The sequence below is a fragment of the Lutjanus erythropterus genome, chromosome 13 (assembly GCF_056507025.1).
Source record: "Lutjanus erythropterus isolate fLutEry1 chromosome 13, fLutEry1.hap2, whole genome shotgun sequence".
Lineage (NCBI taxonomy): Eukaryota > Metazoa > Chordata > Actinopteri > Lutjaniformes > Lutjanidae > Lutjanus > Lutjanus erythropterus.
In genome coordinates, this window is record NC_139329.1 from 19,080,614 (window position 1) to 19,108,522 (window position 27,909).

The 27,909-nt window shown below is 40.9% G+C and overlaps 1 protein-coding gene across 2 annotated transcripts; it reads right to left on the bottom strand.

The window, feature by feature from the left end:
- Positions 1–517: 517 nt before the first annotated feature.
- On the bottom strand, positions 518–27,654 carry hgfb (hepatocyte growth factor b). Of its 2 annotated transcripts, XM_084734029.1 has the most exons (18): positions 27,389–27,649; positions 25,227–25,386; positions 24,838–24,950; positions 23,404–23,518; positions 20,732–20,880; positions 18,063–18,183; positions 16,277–16,395; positions 13,277–13,442; positions 13,050–13,180; positions 10,463–10,556; positions 8,688–8,818; positions 6,454–6,483; positions 5,798–5,903; positions 4,096–4,170; positions 3,705–3,854; positions 3,491–3,597; positions 2,366–2,508; positions 518–1,825 (listed from the first exon to the last, which is right to left on the bottom strand). In XM_084734029.1, the coding sequence occupies exons 1-18, from the start codon at positions 27,435–27,437 to the stop codon at positions 1,646–1,648; spliced, it is 2,139 nt and encodes a 712-aa protein (XP_084590155.1). In that variant the 5' UTR covers positions 27,438–27,649; the 3' UTR covers positions 518–1,645. The 2 variants fall into 2 exon arrangements, with proteins under 2 accessions (XP_084590155.1, XP_084590156.1); XM_084734030.1 differs by lacking the exon at positions 518–1,825 and having other exon boundaries at positions 2,371–2,508; positions 3,491–3,580; positions 27,389–27,654.
- Positions 27,655–27,909: the final 255 nt, after the last annotated feature.

Here is a 27,909-nt window from a genome sequence, read left to right on the forward strand (position 1 = left end):
TGTTTCATCATTATTTATCACAAAGCAAAAATGCATGTTTTGCAATGAACTCTGTGGTTTAGGGAGGCAAACTGTTATAACAGAAGATGTGTGTGAAAGGGGACGTGTCAGAGATTTAAGATTGGAAATGAGCAGAGTGATTGTTGCATTTGAAGCATTGTAACATCCAATGACAGTACCGACATTTTGTCACTGCCCCTCAACAACTCATACAGTTGTGCATGGTGCCTGTTAGTGGCTGAAAGAGACACAGTGGGCTTTCAAGTGACTTTGCAGCTGTATGAGACACATTGGGCATTCAGTGTAGTATAAAGGGGGTGAAAGTCCACATCTGGAGATGGTGGGGTGGATGGATGTGCCAACAATCACAGGACTTTGATGCAAGAGCCCAGGGTTCATGTCCTATGTGAAAACCAAAACATGATTAAAACTTTTAAGGCACATAATGTTACGTCCATCATGTGATTTGCTTCATGTCATTTCTTGTAAGTCATTTCAGTGATGTCACATGGAGTTGTTTTTTGCAACCATTTCACAACATGAACCACATGCTGAAAAGGCTGTCTGGCAACCCCTCATACAGATGCTAAAGCGCACCTTGTGTGCCTGTATGAGATGCTGAGGGGCGCGGCGGACAAAACTATGTATTTGATGAGATGGGATGCAAACAGATTGGTAAATAAATAAATCAGACCATGTGCAGGCAACTTAGTGATATCCTCACAGTTGTGGTCTTGACTGGTCTTGAAATATAATGCAGTTTTTGAGGCAAACTGAGTAAAAATTTGAAACCTTCAAAAAGTGGTCTTGAGAGGTCTCAAAACTAAGACCAATCTTGACTACTACATCACTAATTTCCACACAGCTGACATCTTTAAGAGACAGAGAAGCGACTGAAAGCTGAAATGTAGATAACATACTGTACATCTGTCTACCACGACATTCATTTCCCTTGTCACAGATCTATAAGACCCAAATCACCTTTGAGTGTCACAAATATACTCATTAAAATACTATGTACAGTAAGGACCACTTTATTTAAGCCCCTGGAGATGCTTGGTAAGAGTGCCCTTAACATTGGCCTTCCACTGGATAGTTCTGAAGTGGCCCATTGATGTACTCTACTGAGGGAGCTGCTGAACCACTGCACTTTGGTGTTCAAAACATTCAAGTAATGCCAGGAATCAAGAGTATTCACATGCACACATACCACTCTGGTGGATTTGCTACCAAAAGAATGTAAGAAAATGGACACAACCAAATATCTGTTTGCCTGATCTGCTCCCAACTCAAAGACATCCTTCTTTGTTACTGTAACATTCAACATTCATACAGGGTCCCTTCTTTACTTGTAGCTGCTTCAGCAGTTCATTTCTTGTCTAAGATATGAACAGTACTTCACTCTTCATAATTACCATCAATGACTCTCAGAATCAGTATCTGATTATGATGTGTTCACAGTGTTTCCCCATCCATTCATCTATTTAGAGTGCATCCTCAGATCAGGTTCTTGTTGATCTGTGGGCTATGTAGGTATGAACAACATAGAAACCAGGTGTCCTGAGTGCACCGATGGATTTACAGGAGTAGAGGCTGTAGGTTTTTCATATCGTCCCCTGGTTCTGTTTTATTCTCTGTTGAGTCTCTAGGCGATCTCAGGGTTGGGGTAGTGTTTGAAGACCTTGTAGATCCACTGTGTGTAGAAGGGCACATTGATGAAGATGCCAGGCTGGTTGGCTCGAGCGCAGCCTCTGCCGTGGACACTCACTCCCATAATAACCCTGATGTCACCATCCCGACACACCAGAGGGCCACCGTAATCCCTCTGCAAAAGAAGAAAGATGGCACATTCTCTGCATCATCGGTGTAGAAATGGCTATTGTCACTGTTTGCATTTTTGACTGGGTTAAATGAAAGCAAAACGCACTTTCACACTGTCAGTGACAGACAGCACCATCAGTATTTGTGAACATGGACTGCTCTCTTCCAAAGCAAGAAACCACAAAACCAAGGCTTTGATTGCTGATGAAATTTACTGCAACAGTCTCCAGCTGCTCTGTTTATGACGGACTGAATACTAAGCCTACAGATTCAAAGAACATTTGTTTGAGATTTGGATCAAACTAAGCTTTGAAAGCACTGCGTGGAAGCAAGGCGCAAATATTCTTGTAAATTCACACTGAGAACAATTACTTTATCCAGAGGTCTAAGGCCTGTTCTTGTTTACCAACAAGGACTGAGCACACCGTGTGAATTCTAGTGTAGACTTTTCCTTCAGATCCCTGAAACAGTTATTTGCCCTCATGTTTAAATGGTCAAACACCTCCCTAGAAAAAGAATATGATGATATGAAGTAACAGTTTACCTCACACACTCCCTCATTCCTCTTGCCTCCTGCACAGATCTTGGTGTTGGTGATGTGAAGGTTCCCTCGGTGCATCTCTCTACACCTCTCATTGGAGACGATGGGCAGGTCGACTGCCTTCAGTATGTCATCATGGCCAGTGCCTGAAACAGTCATAAGGCGTACTTTATTGCCTATGTTCAATCCCACCAGGATTTCACAGGCTTTGTATGGGGAGTTGTGGCCTAAAATGCCACACGGCAGCTTTTCTAAAAAAAAAAAATGTGATGCATGTTGCAATGTTTTAGGTATTTTTTGCTACTAAACTGCAGGGGCAAATGAAAATGACACAAAAAAAGTACAACACTGAGCGGGTTCATTGAGACATAAATGTATGAATGGTGGAACGATTGGACAAATATGTGGTGAAAACTGCGAAGGGACTGTCTGTTTTGTTGTAGCCAGTAAGCGATCTGATAGCAAAATAACCAAAATGCACCACTTTTGTTAACCCTGCCACCCCCCGTTACGAGAGGGGGCATTGGAGGGTGACTTTAAAAAAAATGCAGACAGTCGTTCATGAGTAGGTTCAGTAGTGGCGGGTGAATGAAATGATCCGGGTTGCTTAAAAGAACCAGCCTCCTCATTTCTAGTCTATAGTGCTCCCATGAAAACCCCCCACCCACACCCCTTTTAAAGATCAACAAATCGCCTACTAGTTGTAGCAACACAAATGACATCTTTGTATCGTAGAACTCCTGTAACATAAATATAATACAGTACAATAACATATTTAGCATATGTCAAGAGCAAGGAGGGGCATCTGAATGGCCTATACAAAAATCTTGAAACATTTTAACTTTTATTAAAATTATCAATCTTCCATAATCCCATCTGTGTATAAAGCCACCCACCAACAATACTGAGGGCTGAGGAATCTATGGCCTAACCTCTGCCACAACCAACTACTGAAAAGAGGACTGTGTTACAATATACATTTGCACCTCCACCTTATATCATTAAAAACTACACAGACTTCTGCAGGGGAAATGCAATATAAATTCAATATACTGCAAATCTGGGAAACCTGGAGATTAGGTATGTACACAACAGCTGTATTGAATGTAGAATATAGAATATCAGTACCTTTGGTCTCTCCCCATCCGTACATTTTGCAAAATTGTCCTTCTGGGATGGAGCACCCTGCCACAGGTAACTGAATTGTGCGGACATTGTCTGCAAGAAGGGGAGGCCTGGACATATTTAATGAACACAAATTCAAAGCATGATCAACATCACACACAAACACATACACAGTATATATCAGTATATCTCTGAGATGATTTTTCCAGGTACTCACTTAGACAGCCTTATGAGAGCTAAACTGGAGCCCTCAGGACCACATATCACGTGAGCTATGCTGACTTCCTGTCTCTTGGACAAGTCAGGAGCGCCCTCTCGAATATCTGAGACTCCGAGCCACACTCGATACTCACTCAGGTCTGGAACACTGGAGAGGCACAGACAGACAGATTTAATACTTAATAAAATATTCCACATTTATTACTCTCTACAGGCTCAGACTGATCCGAGCAGACGGTAGCAACTGAAGAGAGATGGTTATGCTTGAATATAGAGAAATACATAGGGACCGAACAAATAAATCTTACATTCAATACACTGAGGGTATAACAGGAAAAAAGTTCAAGCAAAAGCAAATAAATGACATTAACAGCAAGCACTGGAGTTACCATGAGGAGAAGCACTGTCTGTCAGTGAGCACCCACATCTCTCGTATCAGTGAACCCCCACACCAGTGCATCGACCTGAGAAGAGCACAAAACACAAATCTAAGAGCTGGGAAACACCTCATATGAATAGATACATTGTTAAAAACCGCACACACGGAATTAATAGAAATCCAGAAATGTGTAACATTTGAGCAGAGGGACACATAGTAGTTGAATGAAAAACAAACGATATACAAAGTTATTCCAGAATCACAAAATTAATCACATCTTGAACTTTACAGATGTGGTAATGCTGGACTGACAGCATATATGACAGAGGTGTTGACTTGAGTCATATGATTTGCACGCAAGCCAGAAATTTGATGACTTTAGACTTGACTTGACAAATTTAAAATACTTGCAAAGCAACTTGGACTTTAGCAGCAATGATTCATTCAGGGATAGATACCAATATTTTTAAGCAGTGGCCCCACTGGCCACCAAATTTGGTACATTTTTGATGGCCAGAATGTAAACTTATACAAAAACAACACAGAAATTGCAGTTTACACACAGACTTCCCTAACTGTGACACTATGTGTTGTTCACTTTTCCCATGGATTGTGACGTGGTGTTTCCTCAAGGCATTGTTTCTAATGAAAAACCAGCACGGCTTCTCTAATAGCAGAGGAAACTGTCAGCACTCACTGCAGTTCATTACATCCTTATATGTGTCATAGTCTTGCCACTTAAACTCCTGCTTCCATTCACTCCTACATTTTTGTTATTACATTTTTCATTGTCTGCTGTTTGTGTTTCTTTAAGGATTGTGTTATCAGTTTGAAAGGCTTAGTAAGCCCAGACTTCAGTATCCTCACATATCAGTAGCTAGTCGATGATGAGCACTGCTCGCTGTTTTTCAGAACTGTAACGTTGTGTTGACAAAGGCTCACGTTCCTGAGGTCCAGTTGGAGAAAAAAAATATACCAAAGTTTATTTTGTTTGTGTTTGAAAAAAGAGAGAGACAGAGAGACAAAAACTTAACAAAAATAAAATACCTTGTTTTACTTTGATGTTGCACAGAGAAAGTTAAGTCAAGGCTGTTGTTGAAACGACAATTTGTGTTGGGAAGAGGGCGTCATGATTTGTTAAGGACTTCAAACTCAAAGTTTATGGCTTGGGACATGAAACTTGAGTGCAAACTTGGAAGAGAAAGACTTGGTCCCCTGGTATACAGTTATGTATAGGATTTATATTATAGACAGTCATGCTATAAGATTAACTCTGACTTGAATGGCTGTTAGGTACATTGTTGAAAGAATAAGTAAGAGTTTAATAAATTTCTATCTAAACTAAAATTGATACAGTGAATTTGAGATTTCCACAACTTAAAATTGCCCTTTTTGACCATTTATGAATTTCTTATAATTTGGTGAGTTCAGTTTTATTATGAAAGTATTGCTGAATTCTAAATGTATGGCATCCAGGTTGATACTGTATTTACAGCCGTATAGAAACAGCCTCATTTTCTCAAATGTTTGCATGCATGTATCTAAGCTGCATTTAAACCTGCTCTCGAAAAACAAAAGTGAAAAAGGAAAAAAAAAAAATAAAAAATTCGACTGGAATTTTTATGAATTCAAGGGTGGTCCGAGCAGGATGGCCTACTGTTCTTCTTCAGTGGTAGAGGACAGTGTGTAGAATATTAAATGCACCGCTGTACCCTTTCTGTATGCTGACCATCCAGCTGCCGTCTGGTATGCCCACTGGACCTCCTCCCACAATCCTGGTTGCTTTATGGACAAAACACCCCACAGATGACAGCTCACCTGGAAAAAGCAGAGACACACAAACACACATAGAGAGAAACACACAGAGAAATATTTCAATGTATCTCATGGCATACAATATAAGTTTAATTTGGGACATAAATATGCATTCATAGACACAGACATACTGTCATTAATGGTGACATATTATTGACACAGTCATTATACAAGAGGCACTTGAGCTGCCTAATGATCCACCATAATCATCATTACATATAAAGCACAGCCAGTTATACTGATGAGGCCATTAATCAAGGTAATTATTAAATATGTTTATATATCACATGAGTGTAATTTGAGGGGTTCATCCTCTGTTCTTGAGTTATTACGTGCAGAAGAATGAATCACACAGTCAGACCAACACACATACCAGATGCCACCATGGCAGAGTAATGTCCTGCATCATGTACCATAATAGCTGGACATAAAAAGGACTCAATCAGGCTTCTGAAAACACCATTGCTACTTGCCTTGGAGGCTATCAAATACAGATCAGCAGCTGAGCCACTCTCAAATACAGACAGACAGACGAGCTGACAGAGACACTCACCCAGTGGAATGGAGTTCTGTGAAGCATCACCTGCACAGAGGAGAGGAGACAAACAAGGGATCAGGGAGTATTAACTGATACAAGATAAGAGACGGCCTCACACAGGAGTGTAATTTTCATACAGCCGTGGCCGCCAGGCCCCTCGTGTTGGTCTGTCATGCAATGATCTTTTTTTTTTCAAATCTGGAGGGCTTTGATTGAATGTAACAAGACTTAATCCCAGTTCAGATGAGAGATTCACAATAAGATGAAACTGTTTCAGAATACTGCAGGGAAAAGTTGCAGGTGTGAACTGGCCCATCCTAGCTTGACTCAGGCCAACTGATGGCATCATCTGAGCCGGCTTATCGAATCGCCAGCGACTAGTTTTAGAAAATACGGCAATGTTTCAATCTTAATCAGCTCATAGTAAGCTCAGCCCGTCAAGTCAGTTACAGACCTTCAATAATGGCAGACTTTTGGGTAGAAGAAATAGAGAATCACCTCATTAGTGTTTGAGGAAGAGCCGTGTCTCTATGACACAAGGCTTTAGGCCACAGTCAGACAGAATCAGGCGTTACGGTGATTGACTGCAGGGTGGTGCAGTGATCTGGGTATATGTAGGGGTGTTTATTTGTGACAAAAACATAACTGATGTGAAACAATCATAAAATGTACTTTTGTGATTCACTGGCTCTCTCATTTCCAGTGCTCCCTCACCTAATTCAGACTGTACCTTGACAGCCCACAGTTGCACATTCACTCTTCCTTTTGCTAACTCCGCTCAGCCAGACTCCTGATGCACAAACCATTTATGTTTTCATTGTTAAATCGATACTAAAAATGCAACTGTGGTAAATTACTCACTGTCCTCATCCCTACAAATTATATCCAGCTAAAAAAAAGGCCCCTATAGCTCAGTTGGTAGGGCGTGCGCACCATGTGTTAAGGCTATCAGTCCTCTGCAGCAGCTGCCGGTTCAATTCCTGCCTGCAGCACATTTGCTGCATGTCATCCCCCCTTTCTCTCCCCCTTTCCTGTCATATCTTCAGCTGTCCTATCCTAATAAAGGCGAAAAGCCCAAAAAAGCAGACATACAGGATTGTTGTGACAATCATTTAAGACAGCTACATTGTAAATAGTAGCAAGTTTCAACTTGTCTTGTTGTGAATCTTAGGTCTGAACTGGGCTTTAAAGTTCTATATTATACATTTGCATGTTGTAGCTTTTCCTTTAGTTCCAGGCCAGAAACTTGTTTCCATTAATTTCTGTACAGTATGAAACTCAATTAGCACACTATAATTACCTGCTTATGTTGTGTAATCCATCATTGTAAAGAGTGAGAGTAATTTGTTGTCTGCATTACATTATTCTTGCATGTTAATGCAGTTTACAGGACTGGACTAAATTACCTCACATCATTAAAATTCAGACGGTTCACCCCAAAAACAAAATACATCCCTGCCTTCTCTCCAGTATAAAAGTACTAGATGGCACTCAGCTTGTGGTGCTAAAAACACCAAAAAGATAAATTTGAAAAATTCAGTAGCAGTGTCTCTTTACAGAAACAAAAATATACTTAATTTTGATTTTGAGGTGAACTCTCTCTTTTAGTGAACTTTGATAAAATGCATAACAGTTAGACACAGAATATAGTAACACTCATAAAATACAGCAGCATTGTTTGAAAAATCATTAGCTGTGATGTAATGTGAAGTAAGTAGAAGCAATGTGTGGTAAATAGCCTAAAACATGTAAAATCACTGGTGTGGTCCTGCTAATAAAAATGTTGTAAAGAAAGATTTTGCATTGGCTAGAGAAGCATTGGAAACCCAACACAGAATCATGATTGAAGACAAAGGCAAACACACAAATGCTCACACACACATACACACACACATGCACACAGTCATGATGCCTCTGGCTCTTGGTCCATGTGGGAATAGTTAGAAGGAGCCCTCCCTTGTCTTCCGGATGAGTTGTGAATCTCCTCTGACACACACTGACCTGCAAGTGTAGACAGATCTACACACTGCAAATAAAGTGTGTGAGTCTGTGTATGTCTGTGTGTGTGTGTGACAGACCAGCCACCAGACACAGTGCAAACAAATCCACACTAGTTATATCTTGGATCAAGAGACATGACAAACTTTCAGTTTCACACGGCCTCACAGATTGTTTTCCCTCCATGTGTCTCTGTGTGTGATTGTGTGCATCTGTGCAGGTATTGCATTCACACACTTCCATTCACTCACATGGCTTTACGTTGCAGTAGTCCCAGGGAATGGCAGAATTGTTGGTGTAACACCAGGGCCCATGTTTGTCTTTATCAGGGTTTCTGCAGTGGTTTCCCTCCAGGCCAGCCATCAGCATGCCCCTCTCACCACTGTACAAACACACAAACACAAAAGATCCAATAACTTATCTTTCATCACCATTCAGTAAGCCCCAAAGACAATTTTCAAAACAAAATGAAGTTTTCTTTTCCTTTAAGCAGATGATTCGCCTGTTGATGAAAGCAGAAAGGATTTCCCGGTGATTTATTACTATTAGTAAAAGCTGAACAAATTCAGCCAGATTGGATCTGGACAGTCAAACTACACAGCTGCGTAGGCTCGAGTCTCTCCGGACAAGATAAGAAGGTAATCTGCAAAAGAATTACTCACTGAGACAGTATGCATCCACCTACACGCACATGTTTAATACATGCTCCTGCAGACATATCCCACACTTGATGGTGTTCTCTCAAGACTTTTAAAACCACAAACAATCTTTCCCACACTGGATTTCTTGAACGACAAGGTGGAAAAATCTAAAGAAAAAGGGAGACTTAGAAATAAAGGTGCTACCTAGAACCAGGTTCCACTTCTAATTCTTTCAGGGCCTTTTTCCACCAAGTTTTTCGAACCGGCTCCAAACTGTTTGTTACCTTGGTGCTATCTCGTGAACCAGCACATATTTACATCAGTTTTGAGTGGAAGCATTGTAATCAAGTATGTCATCAACAGAGGGCGTTACACAATGCGGCCACTTTGTCTACTGAGAACACTTTTATATTCTGAGAGTTTTAACTAGAACACACTCATGGGGTTCTGATGAGAAACCTTTTATAGTCCAAGAGTTTTATCAACTACCCATTCAGGGTTTTTTTTCCACTAGTAAATAGTTCTAAGTGTAACCTCAGCCCTTCAGGAGGAACCCTTTTGGAACCCTTATTTTTAAGAGTGTAGAGAGGGATGCTGTGTACCAAATCACAGTGATCCAGAGGTCCAAACCTGTGTTTGTGTGTGTTGTATTTCTAGCAGCTAGCATAACAGCCAGCTCTCACTGTGACTCCCTAACCCTGACTTCTGACCCCTGGGCAGGAGCCAAGCGGTGGAGCTGATTGGCTTTGAAGTGTTCCTACAAAGGAGGGGTCCAGGGTCAAAGGTGAGGAGTGAAGTGTATATCCCCCAGCCAAGTTATCACTAGCAGCCATTCCTGCTGAGTTAGGTCATCTTCAGGGAAACACTTCTCCAGCCATTTAGAGATACTAGAGAGGCTAGTCACGGCACCCGCAGGAGCCGTTTTCTCCTTTGAGAAACAAGAGGCCTGACTTGATCCGTTAACAACAATAAGACTTAAGTAGAGGTCAATAATAGGGCGCCGCCCTGCACTAACCACCACGTCTCAGGTTCACACACATGGTTCTGGAAAACACAGACATATTCCCCTGCACACTGAGCTGTCATGCACAGGCTTGTATCACAAAGAGCTAATTTCTCAAGCATTGTTTCTCCTGTTGAAACCCATGAAATTTGCATATTTTCTGCTCATTACCGGCGCTTTCCTTTGATCCCATTGAGCTTTTAAAAAGACGCTACACTGTGTTAAACCTTCTCTCATGGGTTCTCTGTATGACATCTTGATCTCTATTTTAGGCAGAGGAGCTTGTCTGCAGTTTATTGATGGCATGGGTCTGTTTTGTACATCATAGTGGAGTTTGGGAAAGTTATTAGGTTAGAAAGTAGCAGGGATCCAGTGGGCTGACCTGTTGCTGTGGTCTCTCCAGGGAGCACAGGGCAGGTTTGATCTAGTCCTTGACTGCTCTCCTTGGTAATTCTCTCCAAAGCCTTCATAGCAGTCTGGATTTAGAGAAAAAGAAGAAAGAAAATGAGAGAGGAATTCTAGACACATACTTCACTTCTGTATGAATAAACAGCTTTGAACAAAAGCATTCACAATAAGCTGTACTCAACATTACTAAGCCTCTATAAACCAGCATCATCACAACAATAGTTTTTGTGCATTCTTTGACATGCTGTATTGTTGCGCGTAGGGCTGTGACAATAACTGCATTACTGCAATACTGTGGTCACATGATGCCTACTGCAGGGTTTGAGCTCCTTACCAACATCACCACAAATCATAAATCACAAACATTTTGAAGGGTCTATTTCTTCTTGAGATCAACGCATTTAACTATAAATACACCTAAAGATCAGCTCTGTTACACCCACAAGGCAGGAACACAGTCTCTTATTGGTTGACACACTCAACCCAAGGCATTTTAGGATTGTCACTGGGCAGCTAACAACATGTTTTCAACAACAACTGTTTTCAACATGGGAGAATGAAAAAAATTATCACAGAAGGCATTCACTGTTGGATTTATTGTTATGGATTTACTTTACAAAACCAATGCTGCAGTTCAAGGTGGGATTACAAAGATTCTGAAGGGGATAAGATTGCACTGGAGCTAACAATACAAAGGTAGAATGCTTGCTTAACATTAGCCCTTCTGACTCAGCTTACTTTGGGGCTTACTTAAGGTTTATTAATATATATGCTGAGGAGCAGGTTGGCCTATATGCACACTATGCAAGTTACGTAGGGCTCTGCGAGGTACGCAAAGACTCCGTCTCCCCCTCGTGCCAAAGTGGTTGTCAGTGTTTACAACATTGATGAGAGGATGAAGCAGAACTAAAGAGAAAATAATACTCCAAGAGTCAATGGGGTCAACAGTAATCAGGTAAACTTGTGTTTTCTGTTTTCTTGTGTTTTTTCTCCTTTCCAAGTTTGCTGTAATGCATTCACAGTAATGTAAAGTTGATGTGATATTTTACAGTGCATGATGCACTCCTCTCTGTCTGTCGTGTTGGGCAGTATGTCTGTCTGTGTTGTGCTTATGGCCACATCCAGGGCTGTTCTGTGACTTTGTGTCTAACAAAAGTGAGAATGAAACACTACTATCTGCACCATTGTGCAGTAGCATTTATAATCTGTAGCTCAAAAAAGAGTGTGTCGATAACTGCGTGGAGACCATCTGCTTGTCCCTCTGTCTGCAGAGGGACAGACATTCAGTCATTCAGGTCATTTACTGGTGCAAAAGCACTAATATCAGACTGTATAAATACTTCACTACAAGTGAAAGTCCTGCATTCACAAAACCTTGCTGAAGTTAAAGTATGGAAATATTATCACATGTTGCAGTAAAATGTTCCCTGTCAAGTGCTGTATGTATGGCTGATGTTTCTGGATTAATATTATTGCATTAATGTTAATGCTGTAGATGTTTAAGGTTGAGTTTATTTTACTCTATTTAACTTTAGCAGAACTTTGCTTAGGGCCCCATGGAGGTCTAGATCAGCTCTGATATACTGTGACCTGTAATGTACATTTACTGCCACACTGACAACTTGCTGATAAGTTTAAGTTTCTGCTTCACTATTAGCAACATCATCAAGTCCTAGCTCTCCTTCACTTCACTGCCTTGTTCCATAAAGGAGCTCTGCTATACTTATGACAGTATGCTTCAGTAATGTCCAGTAAAATTTAATTTTTAAGGCAGTCATGGTAAACTGCCATCCCATGAGAATATGTTTTGTAACCGCAGTAAACAAGCCATACAACCACAGCCCTACGTGCCCTGCAGACCATTAAAAACTACTAAGGACTGATCAATTTTATGCAGAACAATAAAAGGAGCTCTTAGTTTCTGACCTACCATGGCTGTCGTTGGATATAGAATATGCAATGATGATGAAGATGTAGGAAAGCTAGGAAAACAAAGACGTCATCCAAAATGACGTCTCAGAAAAACGCAGGTCATGAATAAGGTTTTAAGCTGTCTGTTACCCCGCATCTCATATCTGTGTGGAAAATATTCAACCCTTGAGGGCAGACCACAACACAACCTCAGGGAGGTTTTATAATCCCAATGGCTAGGTCGCATATTCTCAAAGACATATCCCTAAGATCCCTTGGGAAATTTGTATTTGTCTACTCAGCCATAGATCTACATCTTTTGCTTCCAAATCTCTCGCTACCCCAGAAAGAATCCCATCCATCACTAATCCTTTCACTCTATCTTTCACTGTCCAGTGAGACCTGACGATCCTGAGCTGCTGTCAGAGTTCGTTTATGTGAGGCATGGTGGTCAGTCCTTCCCACAGCCCCATAGGGCTACGATTCTCCACAGGGACAGAAGGGACGTGGTTACAAGCCAATATGTGTGGTTACAGTCTCATGTGAACTCCACTGTCCACAAAATATGAAAATGCAGAATATTTTTGCTTAGGATGTGGAGCAAATCAACTTTCCCTTGCTGTTTCAAATAAAGCTGTTGAGTTGCTCACCACTGGGCTTGTTTTGGGTACCGCATTGAGGGATGTTGGTGCAGAACATTGTGCGGACTCTTGGGTCTGTAGTGAAGCACCAGGGGGATTCTTGGCCATCTGGATTCCGACAGTAGTTTTCTCTCAGGTCTCTGGAAAACATAGAGAAAGTCATCCAGTAATCTGCTATAAGTGCATGCAGGTGGTTGAGTGAGTGGATGCATGTCTTATGTGAGACTCTGACTCACTTGCAGGGGTAGGCTTCAGGAATGAATGTGTGGTTATGGGGATACTGAGAGTCCCAGCGCTGGCAGGTGAGTCCAGTGGGCACCACATCTACAGTCCCCCTGTAACCCTCTCCCCTGCCCTGATAACACTCGGTTGTTTCCACAACATTACTTTTAGGAGGTGATTCTGTAAAAGTGAAAAAAAATATATTAAGGGTAGGGTGATGCTAATCAAGGTAGCATACAGCAAAATGATATTCCCTCACATAACATGTGAATAGTTCAGGATACAGTCTAAGCTACAGTAGATGGCAGTTGATGAGCCTCCAGTTTGAAGAAGCGGCAGGAGCACAGGCATAGGAAGCTAAGGAATGTCTTGCTGTGGACAGAGTCAGCAGCAATACATATTTTGACTCTTAAAAGAAGGTCCACTAAAAAAAAAATCTGTTTAAGTGTACTAATATAATGACTCTTTCCCATTGGAAAAAGGCTGGCTGATGGCAAGATAAAGTGGTGAAAACATTCTCAACATAACATGCACTTAAAGCGATTTTTTTAGTTGAGCCTTTTTTTTAGGTGGTTAAAATCCATTTTGTTGCTGACCGGGTAGTCCTGCTGCTTCTCCAAACTGAGGGCAAGCTGATATCTATCTACAGGAGGTAATGGTAACACTGATCATGGAAAGGTACCTTATATAACCCCATGTCAGAAACACACATTAACATAGTTATTCAGCTTTTTCCAGCAACACAAGCATATGCAAATTTTACAGGGTAATAAAAAAAAACAAAAAAAACAAAGCAAATACAATAGTTCAGGCTCTAGATCTCGTGGTGTGATAGTCAAAACATGAAAGGTGTTTCATCACCACCCCTTATAACAAGCTTTATATTTCCACATTCACTGCCATGCCGGTCTTTTCTCAAAGACACCCACTCAGTGGCCTTTGAAGCAGATGTACGCAATTAACACATGGATAAAAATCAGACTAAAGCAGATCCTATAAATGGAAACAGGCATTAACCAAACCTATAAAGACGAATCTCTGCATTTAATGATTTGAATGAATTTCCTTCAACAAATATTGAACAACTGAGTAATGCAGGACAACACACTAAACAGCAGACACCCTATGATTACAGTCTCTATAGGCAACCCCAAATTCAACATCAGCAAGAATTTTCACATGTGATTGTACCAAAATAGACAAGGACCCAATTTATGTTCTGATTTGCACGAGAAAGCCAAAGACACTGATAAAAAGCCAAGTTTGGTTGAAATGGTTGATGGAGAGATGTGGGAAACAAGGACTGGAACTGCAGATAGAGTTGGAGGTAACTGAACTTTGTAAGAGCAAGCCGAACTTTAGATGAACTGTGGCACTGCCCTGAAACCTTGATGAACCCGATTAGATTGGATTATTTAATAATACTCTGACACGCATAACACATCACGCATTTTTCCATTTGCCTGTCATTCTAATATTATTTCTCCCACTCACACATGTGATATAGAGGTCCTGATTACAGTCGTAAAAAATCAAATAACGCAGGATTTTATTGCCCAACTGTCAACACCAAATGGTCAATATTGTTAAAGACCAAGATATGCACAAATCCGCTGGTCAAAAAAGTTCCAGTCCACACCCTCACCCTTAAATTGTTTGCATGAGAGCTGCAAATACTTTGCTTTATTTGAATATAATCAGGTTGTTGTAGTACATGTACAAACAGTTATAAACAATAATGATTTAGCACTGAGGAAATATTCAGTATGACAGCGCGTTTAAAATGATGAACAGCTGAACAGCCTCGATGTTTTGACCACCTGCTCTCCACAGAATAGCTCCCTCCTCTCTACGGGTTTAGAGGACCTACAGTATAATGAGGCAGATACGGCCAAATTTGGAAAAACAAGGCAGGAAATCTTATCTGCTCTGTTTTTCTTTATAAAAGCGCTGCTCATTACACTCGAGTTACACAAGTTCATTAGCCTGAACATTGTGCGTGATTGTATCCAACAATGTGTTGCGCTGCAGATCTTCAAGACTCTAAAACAGACATTTTCTACCCATACAATATGTCTAAAAATAGATATGCACCAGTTGTGACAGTAAACAAAGGAGCAGGCTTTGACAAAAGAACACTTTGTCTCTCTGTCTCTTGCTCTCTCCTCTCTGCCTTGTTTTGATTAAGACTAACTGGGTCGTAAACTTGGTCTGTTCCCAACAAACTCCCATATCAGAGAGAGGGAGCGAGTGCAACTTTTAGAGGGGAAAGAGTAGGGGGGAACAGTGAATCACTGGGTCCACATGGAGCGGTGCCATCTAGTAAACATGGTGCCAGGACTGCTGATGATTCTTGCAGGCAAACAGGCCAGTCACAGGCTCAGGAGAGAGAAGCTGAGCCCAACAATAACACCAGTCCTCTCTCTGTTTTATGTTCTCGAGGACCACAGTGGCTGCCTGTGTGGCTCTTCGCTGATTATAGGTCATCTGTATCTGCTGGCTCAAGTGTAAAAACGCACGAAACACAAGCGCCAGGCCAGACGTGACACATGCACTGAGCTCTTCAATCACACTGCTTAAACTAAGTGTATGAGGTGTAATGAAAGCAATCTGCTTGTAGTGTGTGTGTGACCCCGGTGTTGTGTCTGTGTGTGTAACAAGAGGTTAATATGGAGCAGTAACTGAGCCCTCTGCAGTTTGACCATCACACATAAGAGCTGGCATAGAACAATAAACAGCAGGCCAGTGGCGCAGGGGGAAAAATAAACATTCTGGCTATTAGAGAAGACATAACAGAGAGCCAAGCCTAAGAGGGGCTGTGTGTGAGTGTGTGTGTCCCACAGTATTAAACAGCGAACAGGAGAGGAGTGGTAAAATTAAAGGTACAGGAAGTTGTAAATTGTGGTCCAGTCAGTCACACTTCATGGACCAGTACAGAATACAAACACACCCACTTAACATGCATGACAAATGTTAATGCATTCAACCACACGCAAACAAACATGCATGCTTACCACAAACTTTGATGTCGCAGTACTCCCAGGGTGTGTTTGGGTCCGTGGTAAAACACCAGGGTCTGTGGCGTCCGTCTGGGTTCCTACAATAGTTATCATCCAGGCCCTTGTCAGGGTACCTAATGCAAAACATGCAGTACAACAATCTTAGTGTATAGACAAAAACTATATAGGAATGAAAAGCAGAGCACAAACAACTATCACAGTGTTGTGATGGTGAGATTCACTGAGGTGAAGTCAAGTTGAGTTCCTCCTCTAAATCAAGCAAGTCAGGTTGAGTCTCTCCTGAAACTGAAGTCAAGCTGAGTCCCTGCAATTTTGAGTCTCTCCTGTTGTTCAAGCAAGTTAAGTTGAGTCCTTGCTATAATTCAAGCAAGGCCCATGTTACTGTGGTGAGAATCAAGCAATTTAAGTTGAATTCTTCCCATAATTCGAGTCAAATTGAGTCCTTTCTATGATTTCCTTTCAGGATGAGCCCCCCTTATAATTCAAGACGAGTTCCTGCTGTGAGAATCAAGCAGTTCAAGTTGAATCCCTCCTATAATTCAGGTCAAGTTGAGTCCCTGCTCTAAGTTTAAATATTAAATAATATTTAAATAGTTTTCACATTTAAATTACTCAGTGGTAATGAAAGTTGAGTTTTACTTTTAACATTAATGAAAACCATTGCTCAGAAACAGCACAGAAAGGGGTACAATGGCATGTCTTGAGAAGATTTACATTAATTAAGTCAAGAGCATGCAGCTATGTTAGTTGATAATGTGTGCACATATTTTCACTGCTTATATGACCCTGATTATTTATCAGTGTTAGTCAAGCAAGTCTCAAGTTTCAGAATTGCCAAGTAATAGCAGCATAAAACACTAATTGTCACATCATTCTTAAAGCCCAGAGGCGCCAGAAAAGAGAAATCATCTATCTATTTTCCCCTCTGCATCCATAGCAGAACAGAGCAGAAGTGGAGAGACAATTCACCATCGCACGCAACAGAAGCATTAATAACTAGGAATGGTGCAAGGACTCCATCTGTGAATCTGTTCAGAGCTCAGGGGAGTGAGGAAGATAATAGGCTGCACCGCTACAGGTGTTCGACAGTAAGTCATCCCAGAGTCCCACATCCCTCCAGGCCTCCAGCTTCTAGGCGCGCAGTATCAGGCTGTGGGACCCTCTCATTACATTAGTGCTATGAGCAGTCTGGGACCTCGTTTACACAAACACTGGGATGATTAAGGATGTGTTAACGAGTCCCCACTAATCCAGACCACCTGCCATCTGACTAGCTGGAACGCTCTCCTGACACAGACACACACACAACACACATGCACACACACAATCAAAGATCATGTAAGGAATACTAATACTGACAAAAATATATGGCTTCTCTAACATAGGTATTAGTTTATCTCACGGCTGGACACGAGTCTACTTTATAATTTACTGAGAGCTTAAAGGAATTTGGGCCAATTAAGTCAAAATGAAGAGTTTTCCCAGCATAGTGCTGCTAAAAACACACAATTACACACTGGATTCTGATAGCATTCCTTAGGGGAAACACACACTGGCCAACTGCAGAGTTAGTCACAAGAAATTACTTTATGAACTTATTATTACATGAGGTATTGTCATGCTTTTTGCTCTTAAATTATAGGTATCCGTGTGTGGGCTTAAGTGTGATTGAGCATGCACAATTTAGTGTGATGCTGAGTGATTAAGATGCATGCACGTGTGTGTGTGTGTGTGTGTGTGTGTGTGTGTGTGTGTGTGTGTGTGTGTGTGTGTGTGTTACCTCTTGGGGTGGTACAGGTGTTCGTGTGGTCCATCCAGGTCCCAACGCTGGCATTCCTTTCCACTCTCTGTGTGGTCCATGGGTCCTCTGTAATCTTCCCCATTACAGTTCATACACTCAACTGTGAAGCAATGACACACACACACACACGCACACACACACACACACACACACACACACACACACACAGAAACAGCTTAGAAACACTAAATCAAAAATTCACTATCCTCTGTTTGCTGTTTTGGTGGGTCATTACTGTCACAATGAGACAAGAAAAAAGACCCAGCTGAATCACTGAGAGCACAGAATGAAAATAAATCATTATACTTTTAGTAGTGTAGTTATGAGTTGACAAAGCAATAAACTTCAGCATAATGGATCATTCACTTTAATACATTTTAGGTCATAATTTTCTGACCCAAAGTGGTGATGCAACATTTTGCAACAAAGCCTATCATAAATACTCGTCAGATCTCCCTCAAAGGTCCATTGTGTATGATTTACAGGGATCTATTGGCAGAACATGCCAGAAATTGAACATGGTATTAACAAGAATGTTTTCATTAGTGTAAATCACCTGTAAATAAGAATTGAGGTACCTGTACTTCTATACTTCACTACACTACATGTCAGAGGCAAATATTGTACTTTCTGCCGCACTACATTTATTTTAAAGGTTAACATAGAACTTACTTTTAAGATTATGGTTATTAAAACAAAATATAACCAGAAAATAAATTATTTTGGTAGTTCCCTGCAATATAGCCTAAAAAGCTGGTATTGTTGTTATTGGTGCTGAGTGCATATACTCACACACTTGCTCAAAATGGGACCCTGCAACTTCACAGCAGTATCACGCATGCCACTCTTTTCCCTCCAGGATGGCAAGGTCACACTCTATGGCATTTATTCTCTGTTCATTTGTCTGTTTTTTACAAATGATTTAACGAGGCCATACAACAATGACAACCATCGTATCACATCCATTCAGGGTTAGTAGTATATGGTAAACTGTTAAAAATAGTGATACATTTTTATCAATATCAGTATTGTGAAGGAAAAAATGTTATCTGAACATGACAGAATTTGGATGTGTTACAAAAGATTAAGCTGTAAAGCTCTAAAGTACTTTGTAAATCTAATATCCAACATTTATATAATAAATGTATAGACTCATATAAACACAATTCCTTTTAATGATCACTTATGACTTACTAGAAGTGTGTGGTGGTGTCTGTGTCTGCAGAGACTCTGCCCTCTGCCTATATTTGCTTATTCTCTCATTTTTTCTCTGTGCTTGGGACATTTTACCAACTCAAAACATTGGTATGTGACTTCTTGGTGTCTTCCAAGTGCATTCACAAACAGCTTAGACAAATCCTACTGATTCTACCTCATTAGCTCCACTTTTACCATCTGCAACATTAAAGGGATGAACACAGTATGTGTATATCAGCATAAAATGGTACAAGATCTGACTAGTTCCTCCACCACTGCCACTAGATGCCACTAAATCCTTCATTCTGGTCCTTTAAGTTTAGACAATATATAGAGTATAAATACACTTAATGTACTGAAGCACATATTATGTGTCACACCAACAAAGGCAAGGATCTCTTTGATGTAGTAAAGGCACCTTTTGTTGCATAGTGAGTAGTACACACTGTCTAGTGTAAACAACAGAGAAATACAGATTAGAAACAGATGTTTGTAAGTCCACTGCTGTCATGACAGAGCACATTTGGTACCGCTGGCTGCATGTGCGTGTGTGTTTTGCACACGCCGTGCTTGCGTGTCTGTGTGCATGTTTCCTATTAGGACCAGCTAATTTCTGGAGAAGCCCTCCAAGTCATTTTTGTCTGAATGTGCGCAGGCATTCTATCAAAATAAAAAGTCATTATCTCTGTTGTACAACTCGCGATAACCCAGTGGGACACCATATGTGAGCCTGAGAGCAAGAAGGATTCCCATCCTGTCTTATCGACCTACAGCCTGGTTCCTCATTAACGTGAGCCGGTGTCATACATGCAAAGGAAACAACCCCTCTGACAGCACCAATCCCCAGGGATTAGATAACAGAGGTCATTATCATCCCCGTCTTCAGGAAGACGTCCGTGCCTGACAGTAATATTGTGTGATATAACATGGAGGCTGAAACACTGATGGGAAAGTCTTTTTCTTTCATCGCAGCCAGATAAATATCAAAGTTTCCCTTATACAAGCCCATAACTCAAACTCAACAGCTTTCTACTATGTTGGATAAAATATCTTAACAATTCATCTATAGGAGACAACGGGGGATTAATATCCTCTAACATTCCAACACCAGCCTCTTTAGGTTCAAACCATTTACGAAAGCTGAATCTGATGGAATGAGAGAGGACAGCATAAACTGAACCACACACCTGGAAACAGCTGCAGCTGGCCTCAGAAAAAAAAAAAAACTGTGCCCCACACACACACATATATGCAGACAGATGTAGAGTGGAGCACAGTTAAAGCCAGTGTTGCTTAGTCCAAGGCACTATGTGATTGCCTAATTTGCTGCAGCTCATTTCAGACTATCAAGCTTTAATTGGTGAGGCAATTTGCAACATGAAATGGGCATTATTTTAAGACGAATGCCCACTCAGATGGATATATTTTGTGTGTCCGTGTGTGTAGCCTACCCTGTGAACACTGCGGTATGCCACACTCCTGGTGTCTGAGGTGCGGTCGAGGGTCAGTGGTGAAGCACCACGGGCCGACGGTGGAGTTGTCTGGGTTGCGACAGTAGTTTTCTCTCAGGTCCTTCTTCCTGAACCTCTTGGACATGAATCTGTCAGGAGCAGAGCCGCAGTTACACAAACAGGCACATGTATCAAGAGAGGTTGCCAAATACTTTGACTAGCATGCAGAGCAACCTCTTTTTGAAAATCCAAGGCCACAGTTTCTTTTTTATCTCTGGCAGGATGACAAACCCTCCACTCATGCTGCTTTAGCTCGTTGCTGCCGTCGAGGCTGAAACCTGCCTCTCAACATGACCTGTGAAAACTAACAAGTGTAAAAATGACTGATGGCTACGCTAACGCTAAAAGGTTGAACCGTCCATCGATGACATGATGTTATTAATGAGAGAAAACACAATAATATGTAGAAGCAATGTTAGTTTTCCATGAGGCTGGTTGTGATTGTAGTGTAAACACTTTGACAAATGACTCATATCTTCTACATCAGGCCAGCACATGGCTGTGGTCACCAGTTGCAATGGCGAACCTCGCGAGGTCTTTGACTCAAGCTGTGTTTTTCCACATGATGATGAAAAGATAAAGTTCTGAAGCGGTCTCTCTCTTGGAGAGGGTAATGACAGGGACAGACGTGAGAAGGCCTTCACTGGACAATCAAAAAAGGACAAACCTTTCACTGATAAAAATGCAATTTGTTCTTCTGTGTGTGTGTGAGTGTGTCAGTCAGAGTTTCCCATGCTTGTAAGCTGACTGATAAAACATACAAAGCTTCTGGGTTTAATTACCTGATCTACAGAGACATTAATAGCGGGCTGATAAAGCAGGTTCACTGGAGGTACAAACGGACGCTGCCCTCTTTGATTGGTCTGCTGCGGCGACAACTCACTACAAAGCCTTTCAAAGTCATTTAATATCTCTGAGGAGAGGGGAGTGGAGAAGGAAGGAGGTAGCGTGAGGTTCAGAGATTTAAAAAAAAGGGCCTGAGATGAGGTGTCGTGTTTAAAGTTCTCTGATGGTTATTAATATCTGGCACAAGATAAACTCTCCTTATTTTCATGGCATTTCCTCCTCAGTTCTCAGTATTTTTCCAGAATTGCAGCCCCTTGACACAAAATACTGCACTGCATAGTCACCACAGAAATGAGACTTTGACAATAATGGGAGAAGATGATATACTGTGTGTCTTTTCCAAAGGTAAACCTTTGAATACTTTTAAGTGGACGCCATGCAGTGTATTTTCTTTTAGGCTGTAGAGTCATTTGTGTTATATTGTTATGTTTCATGATGTCACTTAAAGGGGCAATATGTAAGACCCTGGCATTCAAAAATGACTACTGCCATCCAAATACAAAATGGAGCTATAGATGGTATATTAAATTGTTAAATCCTTATTTAATATACAATCTATGGTTTGAAGCAAGCTGTGTACCCCCGCCTCTCTTACCCAAACTCTAAACCCAGGCGGGTTGCCTGCAGGCAGCAGGAACATTAAACCTACCAGGCAAGATAAGCGCAACATCATACAAGAGTTTGACAATGACAAATGACGGCGAGTCCCACACTGTAAATTGATTAGCTGTTTATAACTCTGTCAGCTGTATGTCACTGTAAAGTTGAGCCTGTTAACCCCACAACAAAAACCCAGTGTTCCTAAAATGTACACTGGTGTTGGAGTTCAGTGACTGCCTGTCTTACTGCCTGCCTCACTCCATTAACATATTCAGTTAAACACTTGTCTCCACCTTCTAAAAGATAATTGATGATTTCTAACAACTAATAAGCAGCATGTTCAGCAACATTCAGCATTGATTTTGACTCAAATAAACATGAAATGGGCAAACAAAAACAGATGTCTCAGACCAGAATAGGAATTTCACAGGAGAACATACTGGCTGTAGCGTGGTTGTCAAAGAAGCCAGTATTTCAACTTTGCATGTTTTCTTAATCTCTGATGACATACCATGATTATTTTACGATTTAGTACAGTAAATAGGCCTATACTTTAAGATAAACTACATCTACACTAGACTTAATGTGAGACTTAATACTCTGAGACAGTTTTGTAAAGGATAAATGCTGTTATCTTGTTGCTTACCAGGCAATTACTACAGATCAGTGCTAATGTAGCATTCATAATCCTATAGAAGGCACTGCTTCACTCGCATCCTTTGTTTTTAAACTCCAGTTAATTGGCTCTTTCTTCTTTTGGGATCTACACTGTATCAGAGAGTCTGCCTGCATATTGGAAAATGAGCTTTATCTGAGAATTTAGCTGGGGAATGTACCTACAGCTTAACCAAAAGCTGCATATTAGATATGATCCTAATCCCAGTAAAACACACATACACGCACACACACACACACCTAGATAAACAGTAGGTTCACGGCAGGAAATGATCTGTGACTCTGTAAAGCGTTACAATGAGGTCAGTTCTGATGAATGACTGCTCCCACGAGCCTAATCAACCCCTAATATATCATACTCATATACACATACACACATGCACAGACTCGCCCCCAGCTACTAGCTAATTGCATCACAGGCCAACACTAATAGTAAGAAGCAGCTTTTACGCTACTTTGTTTGACATTGTGGTGAAAATACAGATTCTTACTTGTGTTCGTGAGGGATGGGAGAGGCCCAGGCCTGGCACAGGATCCCGCTCGCTGTCACTGACCTCCGCCCCCTGTAGCTCTGACCTGTACCCACAATGCACTCCCTGACATAGTCTGAAAAAAGAGTCAGACAGAGGGAGGATGAGGAAAGACAAAATGACAGTACAACAGAATGAGCAAGTGAGACGAGCCAACCACCTGATCACAGTGTTGTGTACACAGACAGAGCCAGTATGGATGATGAAGAAAACAGACAGAAAGAGATGTTCGGCTATAATGCGGAGCTTAACAAGGCTGCAACAATGCCAAAAGCCGAATCTGTTTTCCTAATCTTCTGCTAAACATTTGGATCCAGTAAAGTAGGCTACACAGCTTGCACGTTCACTGTTGTGGCCAGAGTCGAGTGGGGTGGGGGTTTCCACCGTTTACACAAGCACTGCTTAATGACAGAAAATGAACCATAATGTGCTGCGACACAATAAACATGACAATAGTCCTTGCCCTTCCTTGTCTTTCTCTTGAGGGAATAAACGTTAGAATCACTGTGAAAATAGAGTTAGAACATTTTTCTGCATATTTAAAACAAAATCACTGTGAGAAAATAAGTTGAGACACCACAAAATTTCAAGCCAATTAACTGCAATAGATTTTTGAGTTTAGAAATAAACTTAAAAAAAAAAGTTTTGCTGACTTTAATCTTTAATTTAAATAATTTCCCTTTTGTCTTTAGATAAACTTGAATCTTTGAGTTTTAGAAACTACAAAAAATAAAAATAAATAATAATCAAAAATTGGTCACAGCAAGCTGTGAACCTTATTTGTTATTATTTCGGTGCCTGAAAATTAAATGGTTTTAATTGAAAATATTAAAGCTATTACAACAAGTTTTTAACTGGTTATGAAATAGTGTCAATTTAATTCTGATGCCTCTTTGTGATCTACGTAACTTAAAGAGACCATCCACAGATGGTTATTCCTCTATAGTTGTTCTTACTGCCTGCCACTGGGTCAGACTCTCAGTGAAATCAGATAAAATTATGTGTTCACATTTTCACAGGCAAAGTCACAGTGAGTTATCGAGTTAAAAAGAAGCAGGAGGAGATTTTTCTTCAGATTCAAGTTTATCTAAAGATTGGAAAATAAAGACGATTAATCAATAAAACTTTTTTCAAAACTTAAGCATTTGAGTTGGGCTCAAAACTCAACAATTGAATTGAAATTTTGAGTTTTCTCAACTTTTTCATTTTTACACTGAAGGAATACACTAAAGCACTATTGCTTATTTGAACTGAGACTATATAAATTGAGCTACAGTTAGACTATATAAATTGTAATTTGTAAACTATACAGACTTGTTTTTCTGAAAGCTTTGGTGATGGGGGACACCATAGTATCAGCTGGTAGAGAGACAGAGGTGGAAGAGTAGAGGGCACCTTTCTTTTGATAGAGTTGGTAGTTGAAGTCCTGTTGGCTCTGAACTCCTGGCGAGTTCCTGTCAAACGACAGCCACTGGCATTTCCTGTTTTTATGATCATAGAGGAACGCTCTGGAGAATAAGGAGGAAAGGAAAAGAGCAAGACAGAACAGAGAGAGAGTGAAGTACATAATGGTCAGTTTTATGTAACGTCTTGACGCATCAAGGCGATTAACGCCGCCATTACACGAGCATGCAAAGCACTTAGGAGGCCTGCTAAACCAGTCAGAGAGCCATGCACTATACCTGTGAAAACAAAAGTATAATTAAGGGACCTGAGGAACCATCACTTTTCAAAGAGTTCCCTTACCTGCAGCTGAAATGATATTATCATAAGAGCAGACATACCTGCAGGTGAAAGGGAGTCTCCTGTTGCGGCTGCATGCTTTGGCACACTTAGCCATGCTCAGCTTCTTGCTTTTGGTCAGGTGAGAGGAATCAAGAGACATGATAATCAGTTGCACACCATCAGTCTTCTGATAGTCCTGGAGCGCATTTCTTCTTCCCTCTGATACACAATTACATAAAATGTCCATGAGCACTCAGTTTTATCAGGCAGTCTAATAATTTGTCTGCCTACTTTATTAGTTTGTTATATTACCTTTCATATATAGGGGAGACTGGGGAGTATTGTAATGTGGGATTTGTTGCAACCCCCCCCCCCCCAATTTTATGGTAAGAAAGTCATTTATTGTATTGTAGATACAATGGTTTGACTTACAATACCCAAAGAAGCAATTTCTTACTTTAATTTGATTCTTTGCATCAGTGTGTATCAGTAATGGCTGCCTGGGGTGGGTATAGTTGTAACAGTTTGTTAAAATGATGAGAATTTCTGCTAAAAGAAGAGTGGGTCAGGTCCCTACATTGTCAGCTCTGGGCCCACAATGCCTGCACCCTAGGGGCCAGTCACGTACATTTGCCACAGCTGTGACTGTATGTGACACATAACCCATTCAGGACACACATAAAAGTACTTTTAGTCACTTTTAGTCACTTCAGTCAAAACTATTTATTCTTTATATCAGTTCAGCAAATTATCTCTCAATGTTACATCTAACTCCGCTAGTGTTACAACTCACACCAGTCGTGGGGTAAGTTTTAACAGCGTAACTATTTGTATTTGCAGTAACTGTGATTTTGTATTTGATGTCCAAATGACTTTTATTTAAGTATTGGTACCCTGTATTAAAGTTTGAGAGGTCAAGAATGAACAACCACTGGGTTATTGATGCTCAAACAAAATATGTTACTACCATCCTGGTCTCTCCTACTGTTTTCTTTCAATGTAAAGGAAGGAGAATTGAAAAATTATTATTATTATTATTAAACATGCACACAAACACTTCAGCAAACCCCTATCTGTGGTCTGAAGAGACAGTGTGCACAATCTGCTAATGAGACTGAGAACACCGGGCAACTGCATCCCAATATGTGAATTAGTGTACTTTAACTGTTATTAATCTACAGCAGCTAATAGGATGCACAGTCATTTATCACTGCCCCCAATGAAACCTGGGCTGACACACAAACTTACACGCACACAAACACAGAGACACTGTTTTTTTCCTTACGTTGTTGGCAGGTTTTCTGCATAAATCAAAGAGCCAGTTATACATTTACATTTAGACAGCAAACTCATGCCTCCTCCTCCTACTCTCTGCTGAAGCTATATGCACTTCAGTCGATTCAAGAGCTTCTATCAAAACAGAAGAAAAAAAAAAAAAACTTAATCTGATGGTTTCTGTTGGAAAAGTGCCCGAAAGCCTGTCGACTCTTGAAATAACGCGTCATGTAATCGAAACAGACATCAGAGTGGGTATTTACTGTTTGCTGGTGTGGTGGACAACCTGAGGATCACAGAGGACCGGAGGCATCATGTTTGTCCGATCCTCAACTTGACTCCACCGGCTCGGCAGTTTGTCTGCCTGAGCGCCTACACGCAATGAGCCGCAAAATCGCACTCTGTTAGGACTATACAGGATGACTGAACCACTAATTTGATTTTAATATGGGTCATTTTGTGGGACAGTGGGTTAGTGTATCCACTCACTTTATCATAGAGTGTATTTATCTCCCGATCCAGACAGATAATGTATGTCTTAATGCGTCCCTCTGCGGTGTAATGCGCACTACAGCAAGAGTTGAGGTGAAAAAGCCTCTGCTGGATCAAACTAAAAACATTGTTTTCATCTCGTCACACCAGCTGGAGTGGACAACTCAAGAAATGTTACTATGAATCACTTAAACTACACTGTCTTGTTAGTATTAGACGCGAAAAATAAACAATAGACAAATATTCCTCACATACAGTGTAAAGACTAATATTGCAGATGGATTGACGGAATACTAGACTATAAAAACAACAGAAAGTAATAAAGTTAGATTAAGAAATCCTCTGTGAACTCGTGTTTGACAGTCTGTTTTGCACGGAGCGCAGAATCAACGCGTTCAGCACCAGCTCCACAGACGTCAGGGACCGAGCACAGTTGCTTTTCGGCCAAACTTACCAGAACAAGAAATGACGAAGAGTCCCAAAATCAGCGCGTAAATCCACATGACGGCGTCTCGAAGCAACAGTTTCGGAAACAAATTGGGAAACGCTGTGTTTTTTTCCGCCGCGCTGTCGGGACTGCGACCGAGGAGATGTTGCCTCCACCACTGCACAGATGATGCGTCTCCTCTCTAAGTACTTCCTCGCCTCCCTCCCTCGCTGTGCGCGTGCATGACTTTATCTCTCTCTCCCTCTGCTCTCGCCTTTTGTTTCTCTCGTTCTGTCTGTGTCTCTGTCCATCTGCAGCCCCTCCACTTTTCAATTAAGCCTCTTTATTGGCCTGAATGTCACATGTGAAGCTTCAGTAACGGTGTTGAATATGGCAACATCATTTTCACACACCCCTTCAGAGTGATGTTAATGTCAGTGTGTGTCTTTGTGTCCCATTCAGAAAATATTACATAATGAACAGATTGTGATTCTTTATCTTTCTTGCCTTGTTTAACTTTTTTCCCTTGCCTTTGTGTCCTCCCATCT